The sequence below is a fragment of the Vanessa tameamea genome, chromosome 3 (genome assembly GCF_037043105.1).
Source record: "Vanessa tameamea isolate UH-Manoa-2023 chromosome 3, ilVanTame1 primary haplotype, whole genome shotgun sequence".
NCBI classification, from domain to species: Eukaryota; Metazoa; Arthropoda; class Insecta; order Lepidoptera; family Nymphalidae; genus Vanessa; species Vanessa tameamea.
The window spans coordinates 9,142,585-9,164,227 of NC_087311.1; the positions used below are offsets into that span (position 1 = coordinate 9,142,585).

The 21,643-nt window shown below is 30.5% G+C and overlaps 2 protein-coding genes across 6 annotated transcripts in view; both read right to left on the bottom strand.

Moving 5' to 3' along the window:
* Positions 1-233: 233 nt before the first annotated feature.
* On the bottom strand, positions 234-16,693 carry LOC113397486 (cholinephosphotransferase 1). 3 transcript variants are annotated; one of them, XM_026635875.2, is made up of 8 exons: positions 16,322-16,693; positions 11,468-11,708; positions 9,619-9,777; positions 7,335-7,460; positions 5,219-5,377; positions 4,377-4,502; positions 3,823-3,967; positions 234-420 (listed from the first exon to the last, which is right to left on the bottom strand). In XM_026635875.2, the coding sequence occupies exons 1-8, from the start codon at positions 16,531-16,533 to the stop codon at positions 347-349; spliced, it is 1,242 nt and encodes a 413-aa protein (XP_026491660.1). In that variant the 5' UTR covers positions 16,534-16,693; the 3' UTR covers positions 234-346. The 3 variants fall into 3 exon arrangements, with proteins under 3 accessions (XP_026491660.1, XP_026491661.1, XP_026491659.1); XM_026635876.2 differs by lacking the exon at positions 7,335-7,460 and adding an exon at positions 8,790-8,912; XM_026635874.2 differs by lacking the exon at positions 7,335-7,460 and adding an exon at positions 5,828-5,959 and having other exon boundaries at positions 16,322-16,690.
* A 3,103-nt stretch (positions 16,694-19,796) lies between these two features.
* The window catches only part of LOC113397457 (uncharacterized protein), a 55,797-nt gene continuing 53,950 nt past the window's right edge, over positions 19,797-21,643 (bottom strand). For all 3 annotated transcript variants that reach the window (XM_026635808.2, XM_026635807.2, XM_026635806.2), the window contains 2 exons: positions 21,411-21,593; positions 19,797-21,172 (listed from right to left, as the gene is read on the bottom strand). In XM_026635808.2, coding sequence (XP_026491593.2) covers positions 20,975-21,172; positions 21,411-21,593 — 381 coding nt within the window. In that variant the 3' untranslated portion in view covers positions 19,797-20,974. The remainder of the gene's footprint in view (positions 21,173-21,410; positions 21,594-21,643) is intronic.

Below are 21,643 nucleotides of genomic sequence, written 5' to 3' on the forward strand. Positions count from 1 at the left end.
TAAGGTGTTTTGTAATTATTCTATAATAATACAATATTATTACTTTCAAGCTTACATTTAATGTCAATTCATCTGTGATGTATTTTACTTAATTTAAAATATTTAATACAATGAAGTATACAGCATCAAATTATTACAAAAGATGTTTATTTTATTAACAGAGTTTTAATACAAAAACAACACAAAACTAATATTTAGACAAAGTTTTTAATAGGCAAAATTATACGATAAAATGTTTCAGACAAAATTTATTTAAACTTTTTTATATTATTTTCAAACAGTTAAATATTTCAAGTCATATTAAGTATTTTTTTTTTTTTAACTAATAAATAATTATGTTAAGTTGTTATAAACTAATACTGTTGTTATTTATCAAAGGCGCTGAGTCTTCGGTTTCCGACTTCTCACTGTCGCTCGTTGCTAGAAAAAAAAAAACTTTTTATTTTTTTTTTCTTCATATTTTAATATATTATAAAATGTTAATAACCAAAACTCATGCAAATTAATGTAAAACGAAACTGCGTAAACTACAGCAAGCTCTGAAACCTACAAAAAAGTCTACTTTAAACACATGTATATCTAACAACTCGAGTTACCCAAATGAAAACATTGAAATGATTTGTTATAATTAGAACTTGTGATGTCGAATGTACGGCCAATATTGTTTAAGATCACTAAATAAACTGTACATTTTCTATTTCCTACACAGTGTTAGTGCCATATGAAATTATTTAAGTTTAAAATAATGTTAGTATACAGGAACACTCGCGTCCTTAAAAAACGAATAAAAATTTTAAGTGTCTTTTCAGTACGAATTATACAAATGACAAACACATCGCTACTGCACGTGCAGAAGGTCGTATGAAAAACCCGATTATTTCCTAATATTAGAATTTAAAAAATACTAAATATATTTAATTTGTTTCTGTGGTATATTTAAATTCTTAAAAATAATAATATAGCATAAATATTTTTTGTTGTATATGTAATCTTCTAAGTTCTTACAATTTATACAAATACGACATTCCCACTAATGCAGTGCCTCAAGCTCAAATTCTAAATCTTCCATCATTAATTAATATTAAAACTCAACATTCACACAATGATTAAATTCACATTTATTATTAAATATTAAAATGATTTAATTTAAACAATACACAGACTACATACTTATAAGTAAGTTATTATTATAAATTCATAATAAATAATTACAAAACAAGTGCTTACAAGCTCCACTAACCTGAGCGTCCTTAATTTTGTAGCCTATTTAATTTTAACTACATATAAAATTACTTCTGAAACTTAAAACCTTATTTTCGAACAAAATAACATTAAAAGGAGTCATTTCACATAACTATACAAATAAAACATTCATTTTTAATCTATGGTACATGCAATATTATCTTTGAAAGAAGCTATTCCTGTGACACGTTGGTATTTATTAAAAAAGAATATAAATAATATTATGAATAAAACAAATATTGAAAATGTACATTTGCTTATATTTCACATAAAAATACACTTGACAGTATTATACAGTGGTTGCTTGTAACTTGTATTAACAAATATATACACCACCTGCGCACGCGCAAGCGCCAAATCATAAATAACTTTATAACTTATACAATTTAAAATGTATTTCACTAACAATAATTCATCCTCTATGTGCTATTATAATATATTTCAACAATTACGAACATTTTAAATTTTTCTTTATTTTTTTTGTTATTTGGCATACTTCAACAATACGTAATAATAAATTGACATTTTTATTAACCTTTGATATACGATTACAGCAAAGTCATAGCCATACAAAACTATTTGTTTTCTAGTGTACCACTTATTAAATGTGCTTTTTTTTTGGTTCCAAGTATTGAAAATGTTCACGTATATAGAGTGAAAATACATATTTCTGGATTTAAAGTCATTCTCAACGATTCCAAGAAACATTTCCAATTCTTTAGAGTATTGAGTATCAATTGTTATACCATACCATAGTATATATAATACTTTATCCGCAAGCTTTATAGCATTTACTTGATATATACTATACATACAATACATTCAAATTATATAGCAGAGCCAACACCAATGTTACTCATGTAATCAATTTTCAACCTTATCACGTTTAAAATACGATTGAAAATGAAATAGCAATGTTAGTGTCAGAGAAATGTTTAGCTTAAATATTTCGTATTATAAATGAATGAGTTATTTACGTGCATATATTAACACAGTTTGAGTATTTTTGTCAATAAATATAAAATTTTTATAAGATCTAAGTACTTCGGACAGCACAGTCACATTATTGCCAAAGTCAAAGGGAAATGAAAGTTACTTTTCGCGATTATTTCTATCCTATAAGCTGAGAGGATTTAAATGTATTTATTAAGCAAATAACACTGGTAATATCGCAATAATTACTAAGTTTAAAAAAAAAAACTTCTGTCTTCTATATTACTCTGGGGTTCTGATATGAAATTTGTGTTATGAGTGCACAAGAGTGCGTGAGCCAAGTTGTAAAATATGTAACGTCGACTGATGGATTTTTAAATGGTTTTTTTATTACTTAGCTTCGAAATGTCAATGCATAAAACAAATGTATTTCTTCGAATGATATGCGAATGCGAATAAGTATTCCAAATTATTATATTGTTCAATTTATTTGTAATTAAAAAGCAATCATCGCGATCTATTGACAACGAATACAATTAACATTCAAACGTAAAAAAATAAGAGTTGTGTACAACGTTTCATATTAAAAATCAAGATATTTTTTTAATCGATTGCGTTTAAAGTTGACAATTAAATTTATATTCGAGTACAAAATCAGTCATTAGTACTTAAAATCAATTTTCATTCATTCGCAAACGCGCACCACTTACAAGTGATATTGATGAGACGTGAACACGCAACTTACGGCCTATGTCTCCCTATCTATATTTCGTAACAATTGTATCCCCAAAAGCGATCTAAAACAACCACCAATTCATTTATTTATATTTTTACATGGTCATATATTATGACATTAAGCAAATATACTAACAAATCAAAGATACCAATAAACCCGTTACGTACCAATTTATTGTTTATAGCAATATAAGGTCCAGCCTTTACTTTACTACCGATATAACTGTCCTAGAAATCAATAAATATTTTCATTTTCTTATTCAATGTATAACACTGCTTTGAGATTGAATTAACATTCAATTATTTATTAGTTTCGAATTAATTATTAACTTTTTTGTTCTATAGCAATAAATCTTTCGAATTTAAACGAGACGATCGGATTAGTATTAGCTATATAAATGCCTGAGCTAATGTTTTTCTATATCAACTGTCACTTCTCAAAATGTACAAGACATTAACAAATAAATATATATTTACACAAACAGAAAAAAAGTGTCAAGTGTAAGACTATACATGTACTGTCTATGGATATATTTCCAGAGAGCATCTTTGATCAATACAAAAAAAATAAACACAAATTGATCGTTGAATTTTGTTCTAAGTTCATTTTGATGATTTTAATGTATAAAAATTTTATTTTAATATAGTCCCAGAATTAAAAAATATTTCAAACGACTGCAACAGAATGCTTATTTTGAAAATAACAATAATCCGGGTAATCAATGTGGTATACCTAGATATTTTAATGTAATACTTTGAACAAATCATTTTTATCTTCGACATATGTTTGGTATGATTTTAAAATCATCTATTAAGTTTCGTGTGTGATGTTTTGCTAGCTTCTAATATAAGGCTCTCTGGAGTTTGAACACTAATTAAGACGTTTAGTCTTTGAAGCTCGTCGGTTCGTACCGTTTCGTTCAGCATGTTTGGGCGACGTCGGCATGCTGAGCGGCGCGGGGGGGTAGGGAATGCGGAACAGATGGATCTTGAGATGATCGCATATCTCGAGACATATCTGCCCGCAATATCTCATTAAATTCGCAACCACCCATATCTGTGAATTAAGGTATTAAATATAAATATATTATTTATTTGGCGTGTAAGCCTTAGTACCAATGTTGCTATGTGTATACAAAAATACAAATACAAAAGTAAATGGTCCACCCGCTTATAAGCGGTCACCTTCGTCGAAAGACATTGGCGTAAGAAATATTAACCATGCCCCAAAATTATTGCTAGACAAAAGTTACACTGGTTCCAACACCCTTCAGAAGTCTAGACTGAGTATTGTTGTTCAGCAGTAGAATGTGACGTGATGAGTGGGTAATGTGTGAAATTAAAATCTGCTATTAACGCACGAACTCTTGCACTAAACCGAAAACACTGCCTTCTATAAGACCCTGTTTAATAATACAATTCACAAATTAAATAATGATTAAAAACTCCAAGGAGCAACTACTTACTGTACAAAGCCAAAGTACGTAGTACTCTGGTATCGCATTATTGAAGTACTGGTTTAAGAACAGCATGGCTGGACCAAGAAGCGACCAGTCGTAGTACTCCATCTCGCTCTTCGTCATATGAGCCACCTGTTTTACATTAATGTATTTAAGTTTAACAAAACGACTATCATATAACATGTCCAGACAATCTTTAGTTAAAGAAAAATCTATACAACTTTAATTGTCTTACTGTTGGGGTAAGGCTTCAACTTTTATGTAAAGTTTTACTACACAACGCCCCTGGGAATGATTTTGCAAATGGGATAGATTTTTATCCGCTAAATCACGAACTACCTTCACCACCGAACTCGAAACGTATTAAAAATAATAATTAAATAAGTGAAAATTCAGTGATGCTTGCCCGAATTTAAACTTGACTCATTCGTTAAAATTCTAGCCATTGGGCCATCATGGCTCTTTTTTAGATTTGGTGTATAACTAAAAAACTTTAATCTTATAAACATGCACACTTATGAACAACACTTGTGGTTAATACAGTTTCGCACTGTAAATAAACTGATTGACATACGTGGGTTCTATCCAAGCTGATGACAAAATTCTGTGTACATCATACGTGTTTATTTTTGGTCGTGGACTTATTAGAGGAGGGTTGTTAAATGTAAGGTTTAAAACGACCACGTAGAAAGGTCACTATAACGATTAACCCGTATTTATAAATAAAAAGGCGCGCAGATGAGCATCAAGTCAAGTTCTAAATGTTTTAAAGATTATTATAAGTATTGCTCATACTAATAAAAATATATATAGGTATATATACATTTTAAAAACCTGCACGAACTTACCACAAGTCTATTCGTAACTTTAGCGGCTACCATTCCAAATGCGAGGATGTAAAGGGCCGGATGATTCTCATACACGTGAGACTCACTCTTCTGAAATATGATGAACGCCGGCACCACCACCAGCGAGAACGGGATCACCGGTGATAAGATGCTTGTGCCCTAAGAAAAGATACGCTGTAGCATGTTCTCGTATCAAAATAACATGTCTCGAATTCCGCTATACGACATTCACGATATTTTTAAATAGTTTATTATATTGTATCTTTAAAAAAATAGTGAAATCATATAAACGGATCGATAAGCTCGTAGCTACAAAGCTAAATAACATGCAAACCAGATAGCATTCAAGCAAGTTCTACACATTACTATCGCATGCAATTAGTAAAGAAAATGAATATGATTAAGTATAAGACGATATATTCAGTCTACGAGACGGACACAACGAGATCTACGAAAGACGAATTCTCAAATATACATCGGGAAACTATAACGATCAGCACAAACATGCTACAGCATTTAATTTTGCGGACACGTGATTATGACGTCATGAACGGTGTCTTCGATATGACCACGTGTTTTCAGCAAAATGCTTAAAATTTAAACTCTTACTGCAACTGTGGAGCCGTTTTTCCCAACTCCACCCTTCATTATGACTTTAACGTAGCCGAATAGTAAGGTGGCCGTCATCAGCACAACTGCGTAATTGGACATCAGGTTCAAACTGATGTTGAAAGGCGGGAACTGTTAATATTTGATGAACGCGCGTAATGGCGACGATACAACGTCATGCGGTTACGTCCGGCGGCGTAGCGGCGAACGCGGGCAGCGACCATTATTGAAAAAAAAAAGTAAAAAAAACATGCTTATTATTATAAAAAAATCATGAAACTAATTACATTATGATGCCAGTGTGCTATCTTCACTCATTTATAATAAATAATATAATAATAAATAACAATCACGAGACATTCTAGTATATATTTTACTCTAATTTGTTTATTAAAATAAAATTAATATTCGTTTAGTAACAGATTGTTGTGCATTATCGCTATAATTTTACTTGAAGCCAAAATTATCGTAGAAAGCAATAAAATATTAATATTATGATTATATATAGATGATGATAAGTTTTCGTGCAAGACATATACAGTATTTACATATAAATAAAATAAAACCTTACGGGTGTTCCTTAAATTCGATATAGCGAAATAGTTAAGCGATCATCGTCATAATAAAAAAGCGGATCAGAATATAAAATTTTGTGAACACAATACAATACATATGAAAAGGTGTTATTATGCAATTCAATTTAAATATAATAGTTTATCGAATCACCATTGTACAGACTACCAACGATTCGAAATGTAGATTATATCGATCTACTATACTATTTAATATATCTCTTAATTATTTAAAATGAAATATATATATATTAATTCCACGTTGTTTATCTTCTACAAACATTAAATATTTAAGTTGCCGCTTTATTATAATATATACACAAATAATAATACGTATGTATAGTTGATTTTAATGGCAAGAGGAGTAAAGATAAACAACTATGACCTCGAATTTATTTGACATCATTGGTCGAGATATAAGTAAGACGGTGTATTCATTGTGGATTCGTGAAAATGGAGTTAGGAATATCGGCTAAGTTGTAATCGGAACTTTGGAAGTAAAATTAAATTTGATATGAGTAGATTCTCTGTCTCTGTCTTTTTGTTATTTAGTGCAAATATAACTGTGAGCAAATTCTTTGGGAATATTTAAATCTAATCTTTACTTCTCCTGCCTATATAGTAGATTATAGATATGTATAATGTGCATTTCAGTGGAATTATCAGCTAGTAATCCAACAAGTAAAACAACAACGTAACTATCCGACTGAATTTTCAACTTAAAGTTATATTTTAAATCTCGATAAAACAAAAATAAAATAAAATTTGGAGCAAAATAGCATTCCACAAAGGGTACCTATCTAAAAACACGAAACATTATTTGTAACAAGACGACATTCAAATATTTGCGTATTTAAGTCCACTTCAACACCAGACCCCACACCGTAAAACCGCAGGCGGATTCCAATCATTCATGAACATGTCACATCTCTTACGGCAACCGTTGATCCATTTTTTCCGCATCCCCTATCTCGAAAGGTAGTCACGAAGTTGATGATAAAATACAATGCAGCAGCAAACGAAACCGATGTCGCGAGAAGACCACACGACAAGCCTTGTATCTGATTTGTATGAAAATTAGTGGTTATAGAAATTAGCAGAATATATAGCATGTTATATTATGAAAGTAAGTATGTATGTGTAGCATGAAGTATAGTGCAGTGATTAGAATTGACGAGTTTTGATACTTTATAATTGTATACGTGTTTCTATTTTCTTAAATGTATAAATTGTTTTATACAATTTAAACATTCGAGTAGAAAGAAATGAGTGAAGACCCACATGATAACTGATATAAAAAACGACCATAACAATATTACCAACATAAGTAAATATAACTATTAATCTAAGTCACTAATCATAACCTAAACTATTACCGACGTATTGTAATAAAATGTTGATCATGCTCATTGTTATGTTGAAGTTAAATAGTTAATACAAGAAATATAATAATAATATTATCCCGGCCAAGGTCGGGCTACAACGTTCAAAACACTTTCGTGTGTACGCTTATACAGGTGCACTCTTTGTTGGGGAGGGAAATTATCTAGGAGACGGAAAAGAGTTCAAGCGCAGGACCAATAGTTTAACGTACTCTCCGAAGTAGTTACGGGAGTGTTACACTACCAGCCTAATTCTGCGACTGATAATTCATTGATAATAAACCCTTTCTTGTCAAACCAACGAGGTAGTTTAAGCAACATAACTTAGAGCATGATCGATATCTTATAAAACAGTCATGCTATTAAAAAAACCCACATGATAACAAGCGATGATTTGAACTTTGGCCCAAAAGAAAGCTACGTTAATCAACTCAGAGAGCACTTAGAACCCATTTAAAATTTACGTTAGTTTTATTAGGATGAAAAAATAAAACAGAAGCTAGTCGAGTGAAGTAAAAACTATTAGATAATAACTAAAAGGCCAATTAAAACTACATTTGTATTTATTAAGTATGAAATAAACAAAGACTAGTAAAAGAAGAAGTAGACAATAGACCAGTAATCCATGGTGCTTTGGTACTTGTGAAGGTTGACGACCCGGGAGTTCGATACGCGATTATATTACTTTTTTTTTTTTTTTTTTCGAACATCGATAGAAAATGCTCCTCTTGGTCTTAGATCGTACTGCAAGAAGTATAAACCACTCCTTGCAACGCCAATATGCCGCGATGTGAATGTAATGTTCTTTGTTCCCGTAATTACACTGGCTCGCTCTCCTTTCAAACCGGAATACAATACTACAAAGTATTGATACTCGGTGGGAAGGCACCCAGCCGGGCGGGTCTGCACAAATCTCTTCGTTGCTTTCATACTCTCTTGGTTAAAAATATTGTGTCTTGATTATAAATGATCGATCTCCCGGGCCGAGTACACCGATATATGGCTCACAGCGACAGTGGAGCCGTTCTTGCCGACGCCACCGGCCGCGATGGCGGCGGCGAGCGAGGCCAGCGTGAGCGCTACCCCCGCCACCGCGACCACTCCCAACGAGTACCGCACCTCCAACGTGCCCTAGAGCCAGCCACTGATGTCTTTAACATTTTAACTTTTTTTAACATTATTAACCGAAGACAGGTGGAACTACTACGACAAATTTTAATGGATAAATTTTAGAGTAAATCCTATAATTTTCAAAAATTTATATTCGTGAAAGGTTAAAATGTGGCATAAGAATATAGCTTATTCTGTAATCAAAATTTAAGACAAAAAGAAGTGGTACTCTCTAAACTGTAATTATTTTACGTAGAAGCTTCCAATAGTATAGTACAACATATCTTAGAAGTATGTTATTTTTATAATATACATTACATGCACCGAATCCATTATAATTGTACGCTTAGAATAATTGTTACTCGAGTTAAAGTATTTTGAAGGCGATTAAATATAATTAAAGAGCGTTTCTTAGACATTTTTAATAATCAAATGTAGTATTTATGTTACACAGTAATCATGCAAAGGTGCTTTTGAGATATGCGTATTTATATTATTATTTATTTGGAAATTGCATTATTCAACGTCATGTGGGTATTTTTAAAAGGAATCAGAAATGCGTTTGTATATGTATAACAAACAATTATTTTCATATAAACACTATAAAATGAATTCGCATAAATTAATTAGGTATAGGTTTAATGTCTTTTGTTTGTATTTTGAATTGCAATTTGAGTTTAATCAGATTTACATACATATAAATAAAAAACAAATTAAATTACATTACCTTAGTGGCCCAGGCATCGGAGCCCAGTACAGCGGATACAAGATGTATTCCGATGATGGCGTACTGCGCTTCCGTGACGTCAATACGTCCCATTTTAAGGGTACCCGTTACATACGCCTGCCAGTGAGCGCAATAGAACAACGTCATTGCACAGAAACACTGAAAGAAGAAATATATTTTTTATAATATACGATTCTATAATATTACAATTATGATACAGTTTAGAACTTGGCCGGTACACTTTCGTGCACTTTGTCATCCGTTACAATATAATACTTAATAAATTAAATGACTGTCTCGAACGTATTCAATACGAGCGCAGAAATGTTGATTATTTTGCAAGAAGTTTATAAACAGTTCGTCGACCGGCGAGTTGTCTGTCATGGCGTAATATCTTGTCCTGTATTTATACATCCCGGTTTGCACAAAACGCCATCCGTTAATTGCCTTATTGCGAAGTTTTAGAAAACATTACATGCACTACGAGACGAAGTATTCTTCAACTGAATTTTTTATAAAAGTCAAAGTCAAAAATCTTTATTCAATATAGAAGTGTTTACACTTGCTTATTGACAGTCAAAAATCTACCACCGGTTCGGAATTTAACACCTCTGACCTGAGAAGAACCGGCGATAGAAACTCAGCGGGATATATATATATATATTTTTTTTTCATTTTGCATGTACAATAATTATTTTATTTTAGTTATTTGAAATAGCCTGGAGGCGATCATTTCCCAAGGTGTGCAGTCAACTACAAAAAGTAATTAGTGTTGTAATATCCTTTAGCACACAAACACTCTTTAACGAATACCAATGCATTTCATTAAACCATTTAAGTTATTTATAGCATACGATCGAAGATTATATTATTGCTATAACAAATAAGATATATGTAAAATAAAATTACAATTTTCGTAGTTAAATTGATACGATAAAAATTCGCACTTTCAATATACCAGAAATCCCTAACGGAAGTCGACGTCATCATTACATTATACACTACATCCTATCATCCCTGAATTTCCATCACCGGTTTTGGGTGAAATACAATGTTGCGCTAAACTTGGCGAGTTGCCAATTTCTAAATGACATCTGTCGTGATATCATGCCAAGTTTCCCGGGCGAGAATTCCCTAGGCAACTAACAGTTCATTTTGACCTTGTTCACTACTCAATGGAGCGGTTTCAAGGTCAACCATCCGTAAATCGATATAAACGTATATAATGCACTGTGTCTATATTATATTTAACGATATATTCAAGGGGAGAACACTAGATCAAATGACGTAATTACGCTCGACGAGACTTATACGTTGTAATAATTCCTAATGATTTTGATTATATTATGACTATGAAATATGATAGAAACGGAAGCATTGAGTATCTGTTAGGAGCGTTTTATCGGTAATCAATCGAAGGTCGCTTTTGCTATTAGTTAATTTATTGATAAACTATGCGAATACGAAGGTGAAATAAATTAGTCTACACATCTTACCTATATATATTATAATTAGTGCTTGTTTCTGTCCATATTTTATGCGTCTACGCATCATATATCTGATTGGGTTGATACTTTATACAGTTTTGCGTTTGCGTGTAGGTTTCTGGCAAAGTACCATCGACGTACAATAAGTAGGGCGAATATCGTAATTGTTTATTAAATAATAAAGAGAGTATGCCCGGTATTGCAACGCTACCGGGCACTGCTAGTAAATAATCAACAGTAGCGTAACCGATGATGTTTTGTACGTTATTTTTATACAAATTATTATGAATATAAATTGTAGGTACAATAGCTCAAAATCGCTGTCTACGTTGTTCTATTAAAATTCTTAACCTTTAACGTACCTGAAAAAACATCCAAGTAGGATATTCTCCCAGCTTCACAGCTATACACGCACCAAGGGCTATGAAGACAGTTGATATACTGTCACAGCCATGGTCGAACAGCTCACCCAAGGGCGACTGACTACCAGTACGTCTTGCCTGCTTGCCATCTATGGCATCCAAGCTCTGATATATGAAGACTCCGAGCGCGCAGAGGGCGCACGCCCATCTTGGTGGTTCTTGCCTGGCATCTGGACTATACCTGTAAATTAAATTAATAAAACTATTTAGATCTGAGATATCCCAACGAACCAATTTATGTCCGTGCAAGAGCGACTAAGTTTCTCAAACGTTGAACTCAGCAGAAAGTTTGCCGGAAGTTTCCGGTAATAGTCTGACGAATTGGTCCTTGATTAAATTTAACCAAGCAACGATTTGTAAGACTATTACCCACATAATATTTTAAATATAACATTAAAGAACACATGAAAATGATAACTAAATTAAAATATTGTAATGTAGTCGCAAAAATTTTTATTCTCTTGAAATGTAAACAAGATAATGTTTATTGTGTTATTGTCTGCCAAAAATGTTTGCAAAAATATTCATCTACATAGTTTGAAAACAAAATTTTCATCACAAAATTATTTATAATTGGATATTCATATTGAAGTAATAGGTTAAGAACAAATAGGTTCAGACCTAAATTAACTCATAACTAAACAAGAATCTGGAGTCATTATTTTTATTAAGTCAATCTATAAAAAGAAAAAAAGTCTATAAAAGGTCATCGAATTGTACTTTTTTTATAAAAGTACTTGGTGGTAAGGCTTTGTGCAAGCCACCAAACACCAAACAGCAATACTTAGTATTGTTGTGTTCCGATTTGAAGCGTGAGCCAATGTAACTACAGGCACAAGATGACTTCTTAGCTCCTAAGGTTGATGACGCATTGGTGATGTAAAGAATTGTCAATCTTTCTTACAGCACCAATGTCTATTGCAGATGGTGATCACTTATCATCTGGTGGTTTATTGCTCTATCGATTGGAGAAAAAAAAAACAGATTAATCAAGTCATATTTTCCGCTTATGTTGCTAGAATTTTGTTGGCTCATTTCTGCGAGGTGTATTCTTTTTGGCCGTAGGGATTAACAAATTTATGTGACACGTACTTGTAACTTCTTGAAGCCGTTTGATGATGATTACGATTTTTATGAAATTTATACTGTTGTGTACTTTACCTACTTGTAACTAATGGACATTTCTGGAATAAAGGTCAATTGTTGTTTTTAGTTATTTTTCTCAAAAATCGATGGAGCCTTGAATTGATGTTTGTATGTATAATTATATACTATATACATCATTTTAAAAACGAATTACAATTACTTCCGATATAGGGTAAAGTATCTAGTTACAGGAACTTTTAATGTAAACATTGCAATGATTAATTATTTTATGTTATTTAGTTTGAAGGTTATTTTTTATAACAATGTATATCTACTAATCTATTGTATGTAAGGGCGAAATCCTCAAAATATCACCAATGTATAGTTCGGATTGACTTGAAATTTAGCATAGTTAGTTTTTTGGAAAACGTAGACCTTCCAAAGCCTGTCTTTGAAAATTTCAATGTTGATGTGATCAAGTTTAGAGTCAAGTTTACATAATTCTCGAAAATGTGCATATCTAGTACACATAGTGACCACAAATTTACGGAATATGAAACTGCCATTGATTTTAAAGCGAACTTCTTGGATATTCTATTTCGTAAATTATTTTTTTGTGTCCGTTTTCAGATCATATTCTTAACTTTCTGATAGCTGTACAGATTTGAGCCATTAAGGCTTTTTAAAGTTCATGATTTATTTTATAAAAAGCCATCACGCCGCCAAAAGGTTATCTTTCTGCAAAGGTTCGTTGACAAAGTGTTAAATACGTTTTATTTTTTCTTATCATAAAGTAATTTAAACGGATAATATTAAGATTGTTATTTGTAAAAACATAATTTGTAAAATTTAATCTCTTACTATTCCATTATAAGCACGTCTAGTGCTTATAATGGAATAGTGTGTATTTTGACAACCATAAATAATTTGCCTAATCATTTAAATTACAATACGCTTACTACGTATCATAACCATAAACAAAGAAATATTTTTTTAATTAAAAAAAAAACATCAAATTAATTTAATTAAATTAACATAAAATTATTAAAAATTAAAATGGCAAGAATTCAATAAAATAGCAATCAGTTAGAAGACTTTTATTTCTTATGCTTTCATTTTATTGATATTCAACTATTTTTTAAAACTGTTAGGAAAAAGTCAAATGCCAATAAAATTATATGTGCCAACAATTGTTTTGAGTACCCTATTATTGCAATAGGGTATTGATGGACCATTAAAAAAACTGATTCAATGTCATCATTATACAGTCAAGTTCGTGTTCAATGACCTCTCATTAGCATGTACACACTTGACTGAAGTGTTAGCAAAGATTTAATTTTAAAAATTGTTTTCAAATAATAAGCTACATATAAGATATAAATGATTCATAGCAGAATGATTTTACCTGAACATTATTTATAAATTAATTATAATAATAATGAGTCATACATTTTTTTTAATATTATTCTAATTTAAAAAATACCACATTTTTTTTTTAGAATGTTGCAAAACTATGAATTTACTATAATATTATAGGTGTATAAATTAGTTTCACTAATTTTATGCCCATACAAACAGCTAATTGTAAAAATATTTACGACAGACTGTTTAATGGTTTCAAGCCTATAGTAAGAACCAAAACTACTAAACATTTTGTGCTTGTGTATGTGAATTATCTGCAGATACGGTTACCTTATTTTGAGAATGTCTTGTACCATAGTTTATATAATAACTCAATTTAGAGAGAAAGACAAGCATTATACTTGATTATCTTAACTTCACCTATAGATTCTAGCACTACAAAAATTGCAGTTGTGCAATTAATATGTAGTCAACCCTGAGATCAAAGTTGTGATCTCTTGTAACTGTAATTAAACCTGCTCACTCTCTCCTAAAACTTAAATAAATTGAGTGACTGGTTCATATCCATGTTGGTCTATAAAGCCCAACCATTGGTATAAGTTTGGACATACAATTCATACAATACCAAATAGTAAGTAAATAAATATCCAAATTACTAAACAAACCCAATTTGTTACAAATACCAGAAACAATACAAATTTGTAAATTTTTAATTGGTAATAGGAAAAAGTTGCAAATTACCATAAGGTGTCAATCATATGAAAAGTACTAATCACATTTGTGTGACCAATCACAAAGCTTTAATTGTAGTTACATTACAATTCATAATATCCCATCATTTTAAAAGTAAAAAATAGTTTCGAGTCAGTTAACATATTTGATTTAAATAAACCCTCGTCTTTAATTTTACATAATAATGAAACAAAAAACAACTTAATATGTGACAGAATCATGTAATACCCTTTTCTTTATTTCATGAGTTAATACCTAACCAAAAAATATACTTTAATGACTAAGATTATCTGATACTACTATGGACATACTATGTATAAGGTAGTAACTTATTATCACTCACTAACCATTTAGTTTATGCAAGCTAACTCAAGTCTTATTCTTTGGTAAACAAACTTGCAATATTTTAATTATTCGAAAAACTTTGTACAAGAAGTTTTTATTCAAAACAAAGTCTCTATGAGTATATTGTAATGAAATGAAACCAAGACTGTTTACATAAACAATGTTAATAATCAAATCACACTAACTTGTAAATATTATTTTGTATAAAGTATCTACACTGCTAGAAAACAATATTCATAAGACATAAATTACATATTCATTTTCAATTATAATTAAACTGTATAGCTTTTTATTCCATACATAATCAGTTATTTGTTGAAGATTTAGGTTATTCTTCGATGTTTTTGCCTCAAAATGTATTATAACCTCATGTTATTATTTTCTCTGGTGACAGGAGGGCTGGTTTACTTGTTGCCCAGTAGACTGGAATAGCAAATCAAGGCAAAATATTGCTAGTATACTTGCCACCATTCTTGATTTGTAGCTATTTTCATTTGCATACACTTAAGGTTATGTAAATAATTATTATGAAAATAAATCTATTTTTAGTAAAAATTCAATTATGTAGATTTAATTTACAAGGCTGTATTTTACTAACCATGTGAATAAAATCCAATTTAATACATTTTTATTTCATATCCTAGAATGCTCGACACAGAATTGATTTATATAATGAGAGTCCCAAATGTGTATTATTTAATTGTACTTTATACTTTACTTTCTATTACTCATTTGAATACAATAACATATGTGGTTTGTAGCTATACCAGTTAAGTGCTTAGGATTAAACACTGGTAATTAACTGGAAATTAATCTACAAATCATCATATAATCATGAATTGGCACTACAAAACACAATACTTACCTATTGAACTTTTTTATATCAAAGAGGAAGTAACATTCTTTTAATTGAGATAAAGCAAAATTTTAGTTATCTAATATTTGAGTGTTATATTAGTAGTGCAAATATATAATAATAATTCATTTATTTCATATCTTATCAAACGATGGCGCGACGTTGTCCGCCAATAGCATGATACCAATCCGTATAACGGAAAAGATTATCATAACAACTATACGAATTTGGACGAAGATCTCAGAATTGCACGTCAAATTTAAAACGGTAAAAATGTCGATAAACTAGGTTAAGAGTAAGTGCCCGTAACTTAAAAAGCAAAAATGAAAGTTTTTCCGCTAGTTAACATTACGACACAATTTTCGCAATTAATAATCTGACGAGACGAGATTGACAGTAAAATTTATACTTACCAAATCAAAATAAGTGTGGTGACTATATTGACTATTAAACCTAAAATGGTAATGAGATTCGGAGCTAGCCATAACGGCGTCTTCGAGACCAACCAGCACCACCAGGGCTGAAGCCAAGCGTCTAATATACTAGCACTAGTACACGAATATTTGTGTTCACTGAGTCTTTTTAACTGGGCAGCGTTGAGAATCCTTTCCTTGTAAAACTGCATTTTTAATCACTGTCACGACATTTAACAAAATATTATATAAACACTACACTTTTCACTACATTAATCCCTAGATCCTAAATAAGATAGGAAAAATTTGCACGATCTATCAAACTGTACATCGTACCACCATGTGAACCAAAAGCATTTTGACGTTTTTGCCAATAAAATAAGTGGTGTGGATACTGGTGAACCATAGACAAATAATGATGTGTCAAATGATCTAATATTGCAATATTTTATAAAAATATTTATTATTCATAACAATATAAAATATAATGACAGATTTAAATGACTATTGAAAGTATACTTGATATATGATCGTTTTTTTTTCAGCAAAATATATTTCAAGCGAGTTTAAATATTGGTAGTGGTCAACCAGCTTTATTAATTAAAATAAATTATATTTACTGTATATAATGAAGAAGCCACGTAAAAAAAATACGAGCTTCAGTATGATATATGAGTTATTTTTTAATATGATTATAAACAATACAACACAAAATATATAGACGGGATCTTCACTTTCGTGCATTTATACTTATAAGTTATAATTAACCGTTTATATCTATAGTCTTTTTTTTTGTTTTGGCAACCGTTTATAAAAAAATGACGTTTCTCGAGTCTCGACTGACATTAACAATTGGACAAGGCATATTTTCTGACAACCTGACGGGTAACGGCCTGGAAGTTAGGTAAACTCATAAAGATAATATCGCACGCTTATTCCAATACCGTCACTAAACGAAATTTAAGAAAATATATATTTTAACACCATCTAGTAGCTGAGAGCAGAATTTACATTTTGCTTCGATTCTTGTGTCTTAATTCGCAGCCGTTGATCAAGAAAGCAGTAGTTGCGGATCGACACTAAACGAACTCCTCTCCTCCGTCTATTCCTACAACGACATTAAACGGATAAGTACGTGTTTATAAAATACAATTATTTTGAGTGTTGAACCGTCATTTTAAGTTTACTGTCAGCTTTCGACTCTCATGCTTCGGGAATCTTGGGATTGATATAAGTAATAAAACGTCATTTTTTGTTTAAGGCCAGTTTCTGTTACCCTTAATTAAATATTGTTTGTTTACTGCGATTCCAAAAGTGTCACTGTTTGTAATTATTATTATTTTTGTATTTCCATACACTTATGAGAATAAAATGAAACTTTAATTAATATCGAATTTATTTTAAAACAGTAAAGTGACACTATAATTAAATAAATAAACTTTTAAAAAAAAGCTTAAGATTAAAAAAAACTAAAGATTAAATAAAAATACAAAAAATATTTGTACCTTCATTAAGAATAATAGTCGTTACAAATTAAAAATAATGTTTTTCGAATAAAGTAAATATTATTTTTTTTATATCAAATACAGTTTTCTTAAAAACTTTAAATAGCTCTCCTGTAAAATTTGCTTTTTATGATAGTGACGGTATTGGATTAAACGTGCGATATGTCATATATTAATACGAATGTATATACGGTACCCTGTTGAAAAATAAGATAAAAAAAAGTCAATTCTAATTTGAATTACGCATTCCATCGTTCCATCGATTGTTATATACGTTATATTTTGTTTCTCATCACTACCCCGTCTGTCAAAAAGATCAAGCTATCTTGTATAGGGTATAATGTCTAATAGTGATATATGAAGTTGAAGAGTTCGTTTCTTTTTGCTTTTCTCAGGATCTACTTTACCAATTAAAAATAATATTTTTATTCTAGAATGGAATAATACGCTATGACCAACTGGGGCAGAGGTCGAAGCAATAATATTATATGTGGACGAAACTACGCAAAGTAGCTAGTCATTTAAAATAATCCAGATAATGGGTCTTTTGAAGGAAATGTACTAACATTATATTCTTTATTAAAGTACTTCATCGATCAATTATAAAATATTTTAATTATGCACGCCAAATCATAATACTTAAAAAATAAAAATAAATGAAACATTTATTGTTAACTGTATATTGCACATTTATACTTATATATAACTGTATATTTATTATCATATATACTACATACTATATATTATTACTAGTCTCCCTGCTCATATATAACCTTCTGTCGAACTGTCAAATATTATTTTTATAATCAAAGACAATTTTACAACTTTTTACTACGCAATACGTTTTATTCTTAACATTAATCAAATTAATCAAATAATTTTATAGCGTTAAAACTCTGTTAACAAAGCAATTTCATCAAAGTCTAAGAACCTACACAAAGCACATTGTTACATACAACTTGCAAGTAAAATAGAAAGCTGATAATTTTTTTATGGAATTTCTCTACTTCTTATATAACGCAGTGCGTTCTGGCTTTCATATTTTCTTAGGCGCTTATTAATTTAAATGATTTTTTTTTTGTTTACAATAATATTTTATTACTAAATTTAAGCAAAATCGCTGTGCATCTCATTCCATAATAAAAAATAAAAAATAAAAATATTTATTTCATCATTAACAAGTTACAGCTATAATCAGAAACTGGGACTATCCTAGTAAGTAACTAGTATTGCTACTAGTACTTGTGGCAGTATTCCATATTTATAAGGTTTCTCGTATTATAAAAAAAAATAAGCTATTGCTTTTTAACCGACTTCAAAGCAAAGTAGGTTATTATACTACAAGCGACCCACCCCGGCTCCACACGGGTGCAATGCTGAATATACTACAGAATTTCTTACAACGTTCACAGTTTTTCAGTCATTAGACAATACAAACCACTATGCGTTTTAAATCTGTAATATCGTCTAAAATATTCATTTAAATTACATGATGGAAAGGTCCATATTGATCTATATTAAATTCACAGTTTATTTAAGGTATTTAATTGGATAAGGATTGATGCTGTATTGCTTAAAATCGCTTCGAAAATAAGCCATTATTTCTCATAAAAAGTTAAGGATAAAAAATGGTTGCTGTGAGCTATCCCTAAAGATAGACATATACCATTGCGGACTTTTTTGAAGACCTTTTTAAGGTGTACAATTATACAGTAGTAGTAGTATACTATTTAATGATAATTACTTTTAAATTTTACATTATCTTAAAATGACTTAATCTTGATTGTTATTTATCTGAATTAGTTAGTCATTATAAAAATGTATGTAGATCAGTCTCACTATGAAATTTTAAATAATAAGTTAAAATAAAAGACTAAATAGAAAACACTGTATTAATAAAAAAAATCTTAATTAATCTGGAGAAAGGAGAAGCGGCAAGTTTTGAAATAAAAAATAAAATAAAAATCGAGTTTAAAATACAAAATTTATTTCAACAATAATTACACAGTTATAATATAATACTTTTCAAAAATACAGTATACAATTATTTGACGACATAAGAGAATAATAATATAAGCACTTTATGCACAAAATTGAAGTCTATACTTTGTCCTTAATATTAAATATCTACATAAAGATAATGAATTCCTAAAATATTTTCATTTGAAAGTGTTGTGCATATTTAGTTTCTTTTAACCACAAAATAATAAATTTTACGAGAGAAGACATTATTATGTACACATTTCTAATAATTAAGAATGTTTTAACTTTTTATCCACTTTGTACAGAAAGTAAAATATGTCATTTTAATTTTGATGTGATTTCTTATTTAATTTTTTTTTAAAACAAACGATCTTTAAGCTTATTTCTTTTACGTATTTAAATTTTTACCCAACTACGGTAAAGGATAGAAATTTATATTCCTTCAATTCTGTATGTACATCTATATAAAATATATAAATGGATGTTTGGTGTATTTGTTTGAGATTCGAAGAGTACGTCACCTTCTATAATCGTAGTTTTCTACGAGGCGCCAACTAATAAGAAGCTTAAATGCTCAATGTTGACTAAAGTCCATAGTTCTTAAGTCCCGATCCCTCGGGAATGTTGTTTAACAGACGATAGTCGCCATAGAGTCATACCTTTTAAGCATCTACAACATTAACTATTCCGTAGTTGAGTCTTAACTATAAAATCTTCCGTAGACACATAATAACAACAATATTGGTTTATTAGTTTTAAACAATTTGAAAACAATATGAATTAGGTATTTGAATAAATATTAAAATCTTACGACTACATAGTTTTTGTTTCGTAAAAAAGAATACCTCCTTTTTTTCATCACTTTTGTGCTCTTCTCATTCGAGTCATATTTATATTCATAATATAAGGCTCTCTTTAATTTTTAGATTATTTTAGAAATTTAGAGCCTTATAACGTCAGTGATAATCAGACTTTCTAGAATATCTCGCAGTAAGTAAAAGTCCATAGTTTTTAAATACAATTTACATTTCGAGAGCCCAACCAACTGAATTCATGACGAAGTATGTCGATAGCTCTCGGCCTTTTCGTTCCAGAGAAAAGGGAAGGCTGATTAAAGAATAAAACAAGGATCATGAAAATAAGATCGTTAAGGCGTCGACTTCTGCTATCTACTTTTAGCCTGGCTTTTCCTGGACTCTATTCTCTTTTGTAGCGTTGTCAGCAGTGCACCCAAAACGTTGTGTCCTGGTAACCTTTTACCAAAAAGCAATCGCTTAACTGAATCGTCATATGTTAGAAGAGCGACCATGTTTTGTAATAGAAAACCTTGGCAATATTCTAAAAGTTGCGTTGCCCCATAAACCTGAAATAAAAAAATGTTTTAAATTATAAATACACTTACGCTCCATGTTTCCTGTTAAATCCGTTTTTCTATGTTTATTTATGTTTCTCCTTCTAAACTTAATGTCTATATTATATTTATAATAACTGACATGATTTATCAAACATACAACTCATTTTGTATATATTATACACAATTTGTAATGCGAGAAAACAAGTAAAAAACAGACGGACAGTAAAATAATATGAAAAAAAAATACCTTTGCGTGTATGTAGACGGAGACAAGGTTATGCAGGTCAACAGCTTTGGCCGCGCGCGCCTCGCAGTGTCTCTGAAGCGGTAGCAGCTGGAAGAAGGATGCCGCAGCCAACACTTCAAGCACGTCGCCTTCCGCCACATCAAGGCCCGAACAACCGCCCGAGTACAGGTACTTCATCACTTGCTGTGTTAACCATAAAAGACATAGTAAATATAATTTTATTTATCACTTAG

Coding starts and splice junctions, on each gene's coding strand:
- LOC113397486 (XM_026635874.2), bottom strand. CDS start 16,533: ATGCAGTTTTACAAGGAAAGGATTCTCAACGCTGCCCAGTTAAAAAGA. Junction 9,778..11,467: donor CTACTTGGATGTTTTTTCAG/GTACGTTAAAGG, acceptor TTCTTCTTTCAG/TGTTTCTGTGCAATGACGTT. Junction 5,378..5,827: donor AAAACGGCTCCACAGTTGCA/GTAAGAGTTTAA, acceptor ATCTTTTCTTAG/GGCACAAGCATCTTATCACC.